The 6,000-nt window shown below is 36.8% G+C and overlaps 1 protein-coding gene across 1 annotated transcript in view; it reads right to left on the bottom strand.

Moving 5' to 3' along the window:
- Window positions 1–366: 366 nt before the first annotated feature.
- Window positions 367–6,000, bottom strand: part of CIDEA (cell death inducing DFFA like effector a) — a 30,167-nt gene continuing 24,533 nt past the window's right edge. The window contains exon 5 of the mRNA XM_089671029.1: window positions 367–3,517. Coding sequence (XP_089527155.1) covers window positions 3,391–3,517 — 127 coding nt within the window. The 3' untranslated portion in view covers window positions 367–3,390. The remainder of the gene's footprint in view (window positions 3,518–6,000) is intronic.

The following is a 6,000-nucleotide window of genomic DNA, read 5'->3' as shown; positions in this document are numbered from 1 at the left end:
CACAGGCACAATTTTAGTTTTTTTTTTTCCAGGCATTTACCAAAATATACTCAAGCTATAGTTATATAATGGATATGGGATGAAAGTGCACACTCTCAGGTTTAATTTGAGGGTATGTTCATCCAAATTGGAGGGAGGGTTTAGGAATTACAGCTCTTAAGAGTAACAATCCCTTTTTCAAGGGACCAAAAGTAACTGGACAGTTGAATATAATCATCAATAAAATGTTCATTTATAATATTTTGTTGAGAATCCTTTACTGACAATGACTGCCTGAAGTCTGGAACCCATGGACATTACCAAACACTGGGTTTCCTCCTTTCTGATGCTATTAAGAGACACAAAACCAACAGAAGAACACAAAAGAACAATAAAGTTTTTTTTAATAAAACAAACATTTTATTTCCATATGCTTTTAACTTATCATATGGTCCATTTTCTGCTCTAAAGGAAGCAGTTAACCAATTTGCAATTTTTTAAGAATTCACAAACCTGTATTTCATTTCACGAAAAAATAAAAATGTCATTAAGCTTGTAAACCAGTTTAAAATGTTGTAGCTAACATTAAGACATAGTGCCACAATATGTTTTAAGGTACTATGGTACAGCTAGATATTGGAGACATTGGTACTGTTGAAGAAAAAAAAAAAAAAATGATTAAGCACTTGTTACTGGAGACGTGCCTTGTAGGAGGTAAGTTTGAACTATTTTTTGAGCACCACCACCTATACTGCATAGACCAGCTGAAAGGAAGAGGATTGCTCTGTAAAATATTCTATTACTTTGTTCCAGATTTCTTGGTCCCAGACCAAGCACACTGACTCCATCCTTGTCCAGCATGGGGATGGGATATTTTGTGTAGGTCCAAATTCAGAAAAATGCAGTGCTTTACAAACTGGGGGGAGGTTTATACTGCAGACTCACACAACTCTACTCTGCTTACCTATAATTGCATTCTAAGCATCAGGAGAAGAGCAATGGGCAGGTGAGGAATATGCAGTGAAAAAACTGAAACATGTTCGTTATTGAAAGATCCTATCACAAGGGTCAGTCATAACAGTCAAATGTCCCCTCCTAAAAGAATGATCACATATATTAAAAATATCATGCAGGCAAATGTATACATTAAGTCTCCCTAAACTAATGGTCCAGTAAAACTGAATGCAATTAATAGCTAGTAATGTTGCCCTTTACTCATTGCTGCACAGGCTTAGAGGAAAAACACCAAGCCTTTTATATGGACTACATTACCTGTAAAGTGGCAGCTCTGAAAGTCAGCAAGTTCCTTAGGCTTTGATATTTCATTACTTTGGTCAACGTTTTCACACACTAAAGTTTGTTTATGGACATGAATTCGGATATGGAATAAGTTACCATTAGAATGTCAGAGATCTTCATAAAGGCATTTATTAATATAAAAGCAATAATAATGTATTTTATGTGCTATTGTGCTACGTGGGCGCTCCTCTTGTATTGTTAGAGTTACAATACGGATTTCTTTATTTTTTATGTACCATTGAGAGCCCGTGTGGACATGTCTTTTGCTCTAATCCTTTTTGTTAAATTGTTTACCAAAATTCATAAAAACCATTGAAATGCAAAAGCAATAATAATATCCCCAAAAAAACTCAGTAATTCAATACTATTAGACCAGTGAAAGGTTTCAGACTGGTTGGTATGGGTAACAGCAATACACATTGCTTTTCACTTATTAAAGGTCAACGTTTCTTACATAAACTACAGAAGCACCAACTTAATAAGAAAACAAATCAATAAAACCTAGATCAATAAATAACCTTCTACCACACGTATAAAACTTTACACACTGTCCTAGCACTATGAAGCATGTCATAGCAACTTGTAAATAACATTGAAAAATCTAAAGCAGATGTGACATCAATCTTCTGAAAAAGAAATGTTTGTATGCAGAAACCTTGAATAAAAATGTATCCAGTCTATTAATGCAAAGCACGTCATCTATCAGCACAAAGACAAAAAAATATGTAAAGAGATGCTTTATCGTTCAACATTGAAACATACAATTGAAATGTAAACATTTTAAATAAAGTGTGTATATACTGTAAGAGAACATTGTCTGATTTAAGAGATATCGGTACTTGCAGTCTGTCCTCAGTCCATGAAAAAAGGTTGCTTTAGCATCTTAAAAGCAAAGAATAATGGTGTGCAGTAAATCCACGTGCAATCTATTTGAGATGTGCTAGAGTTGGCCTATCGAAGCTAAGCTGCTGAAAGATGGCTGTCGATTGGCTGCTTTAAGTAACTGCATATCACTGTTCTTTGTCAGGGCCACTGAACTCTAAATCTTTGGAAGCCTCCTCTGGGCTAGGATTTTGGAAAATAGCCTTTTTTATTTGTGTTGTGAACAAAACCTTAAAATGTGTTGGCTACTTAGAGAAGTCCTTCAAGCTGATCTCCAGCTTTTAGTGAAAGTTTAAATAGTTCATTTGGACCAGGTTGGTCCAAATGAACCATTACTATCACTAGCAGATGTAGAAGCTGTATGTAAGCCCCAGTTACACATTGTATACAGCCCTGTCTTCCAGCAGCGAGACAGGAGTCTCTTTTCTCAATCCTGGAACAAAATCAAAACTGGTTAAGTGTTGCTTATCCATTCACAGGGAGATTTGTATTTTATAAATAAATACAAAGTTTTCTCTGAAAAGGCCAAGTTAGAGATCATTCTCCTGCTTCAGGAATCATGAGAACACAAAGTGCCCTGTGAATGGCTGAGCAGCGCTCAGCCCAACTCAAATGTAGTTCCAGGAGTGAGACAAAGTTTCCATCCCACTGCTGGCTACATATAGCTTTTACAGTACACACAGCAGACACATCTGTTATTGAAGGTATTAGTTAATTTGGAAAAGCTTGGTCCAAACAAATTATTTAAACTTCACTAAAAGCTGGAGATCAGCTTTAAGCTGGACTTACATTGATCGAGCCAGCAGGGACACATGAATTTTGATCTGTGTTTGTCAGTTCCAGCTCAAACAGAAGTCAATCTTTTAATCAACTCCTGTTGGAGTGACATGTTGGAAAATTTTCCTCGACCAGCCAAATCAACTACACCTGCTGATGAGTGTATTCAGACAGCAGCCACTGTCAGAATACAATGTCCCAGTGGTGATGATTCCTCCATCCACCTCATTTATATGGATGGAGGAAATCCAATGGCTGAACAAAAAAAACCTAACAAACAGTGTATGGCCAGTTTTAGGCTTTAAAGAGAAGATTGTGGCCATCAATAACATAAATGGAAAGCAGTGCATGGTTATTTTAAGAAGCCCAAAAAACATTTGTGCCCTTCGTTTTAGGCTCATGCGGTTTTTCTTTTCCAGTGTTAATATGTAACAAAAATGTTACATTTCTATGTTAAGAACTATCTCTCCTCCTAGTTCGTTCTTCAGGGTCCTCAGTCCACTGCATCATAAATGATCCACTGTAGAGCAATAAATGTCCAACTACCTGGACCAGATGTGAGAGGAGGCGCAGAAAACTCCTACAATTTAGAAGAGAAAAAAAGAAGAAGAAAAGAATTAGGCTTAAAAAGGAAAATAAAATCTATGATCTATCCAACTCACACATTCCATTTTACTTTATGGTCCCCTTTACTATTCTTCTCTGCTAGAGTAACAATGTATGACTCTTTTACACTGGTAAAAAATAAATTATTATTATTAATAATAATAAATAAGTTGCAGGAGCTGCATATCTTCTATCGCCTTGAAAAATGCCTCAGGACTCTAGAAACTCCAGGTCCTCCAGTCTGTAGGTCTCAACTCTTCCTGACAATCATAATATATGCTGGACCAGTCATTCCCGGACATTTCTATTGGCCAGTGAGGCCAACAGTCATAGTGATGGGTTAATATGGAGGTGTATAAGGCAGAAGGCCAGCCTTGAACTCTACAAGAAAGTGTTTTTAGGATGTCTGAAGGTACATGTGCCCAATTTTTCTTTAATTATTTTGTTAAGAACTAGAACTAGGGATCCCGTCACCACCTATAACTTCTATATTCTATTACTCCATAACAAAATGCAAGTGTCTTATGCACTACTAGCCACGTTGGTAAATCAAAGGCTTGCAATTTTTCAGAGTTACAGATACTACTACAATATATTGCTCCCCATTCTAACACTTTTGGGCATTGCAGATGCCAGTTTCTTTCCACTGTTGCAGCACCTCAAAAAAGCTAGAAGAAACTGCACTTATGTGCAAAAACAAATTCAACTAAAGCTGCAGCTCCACTATGAGAAATATATAGTATCTAAACCTGTATCCAATATGGAGTTGCGCTGATAAAAAACAAAGTGTATAAAAACCTCTCTAAATACATGTGCTATAATGTATATTGAATTAGGGTTTTTTTTAGGATATATCATCAGTGTCCAAATAAGCTATAAAGTCCACGTGAAGAAGAAAAAGCACCTCCAACTCACCTGTAACATAGCACAAGTTTGGTTCACCAGTGAAGACCCCTCAATAAAAACCCAAAAGCTTTATATAAAAGTATTCCTTACTTACATATTGGATGTTTTACTGGGTTTAAGAGGATATGTTTATTGGTAAAATGTAGAATTGTGTGTTAAATCTGAAAATAGATTGAGTCTACTTCACATTTAGTTTAGCTGTCCAAACTAACTTCTGTTTAAGCGAACATAAAATTAAAACAAATATGAACAGAACATGCAGCGCTGTTAAAAATCAATCATACATGTAGAAAATAATACATTATAAGAAGAGTGATAAGGCGACTGCTGCTAAGTAATGGCCCATCAAAATGTTCATAAATTGCAATGACATAAATATCTCCATAAATATCTCCAATGAGAGTGTTCTTGTGGTACACAGTGCACAATATCACAATGAAGTGGTGAACAAATTGGTGACTTCCGTGACCATATTCCTCCCACCGAAATGAGTGTAGATTGCACTAACCAGAAAGCGCAATAGAAATGCGCATTTGAGTATTAACCAACTCCTGGTCATCCGTCTATTTAAGCTGGATCACTGGGAGGGTCATCAGGCTAGCATCCGCTGGGCAGAATATCCTAACCACAGGATCTCCAGATGTCAGGGGGTGTACACTCATCTCACCAGCAGGGGGAGATTAATCGTTCCCAGTGTGGCCACCAGATGGTCCCCAAGCAAACCTTGAAAAAGGGGGGGGGGGGGGGCTCGCAAAAAACGAGCCAGAGCGACAAGAGGATCCAATAGTGTAGTACTTTTATTAGCCACAAGAGCAAAAGAACAAAACAGTAGATATGCTACTCACATGGTATAGTAAGCAGCTGTGTATGGGGAATACCAGGAATCATCAAAAGAAGGCAATGGCCGCCGGCCGTCCACAGGGGCCGTGCGGTGTGACGTCACAGAGTATGAGGCAATCGTGGGGCAACCCCCTAACGCGTTTCGTGCGCTTGCACGTTTTCAAAGTAGCATATCTACTGTTTTGTTCTTTTACTCTTGTGGCTAATAAAAGTACTTTGTCCAGCGCTCGTTTCATTTCTGTCTCGATAAAATTGAAACAGTCTTGCAAAATTCAAGAATTAGTTTCACTTCGATATAGAAATAGGACATTACTGTCTGGACAATTTAAAAAAAAAAAAAAAAAAAAAGAACCGATTCTGTTTGTGTAGGCACCTTTCAAAACAGTTTTCACAATCAAAATTGATATTGCTGAAATGACTAAAAAGCAGGGCTTGATGATCTAGAAACATTACCAATATTAAAAATGCATATATGCACTAAAACTCAGTACATGACTGATACACATTTTTGTGAAATAATCCACGATTTCCATAAATATCGTAAAAATATTTTATACAGTAAAAACATTGTTTTAAAGCGCCATGCACACTAGCTTAAAAAACAGCCAGTGCTCTTGGAAGGAAAAAAACAAACAAAACAAAACATGCTAAATTTGAGTGTTTTTTGTACTAGCCTTTTTCTCAAAAAAAAAAAAAAAAAAAAAGCCTTTT

The sequence above is a fragment of the Staurois parvus genome, unplaced genomic scaffold (assembly GCF_062004578.1).
Source record: "Staurois parvus isolate SC_StPar_1 unplaced genomic scaffold, SC_StPar_1.0 ptg000097l, whole genome shotgun sequence".
NCBI lineage: Eukaryota > Metazoa > Chordata > Amphibia > Anura > Ranidae > Staurois > Staurois parvus.
The sequence above is the reverse complement of the archived record's forward strand: the minus strand, read 5'-3'. Positions and strand labels throughout refer to the sequence as shown.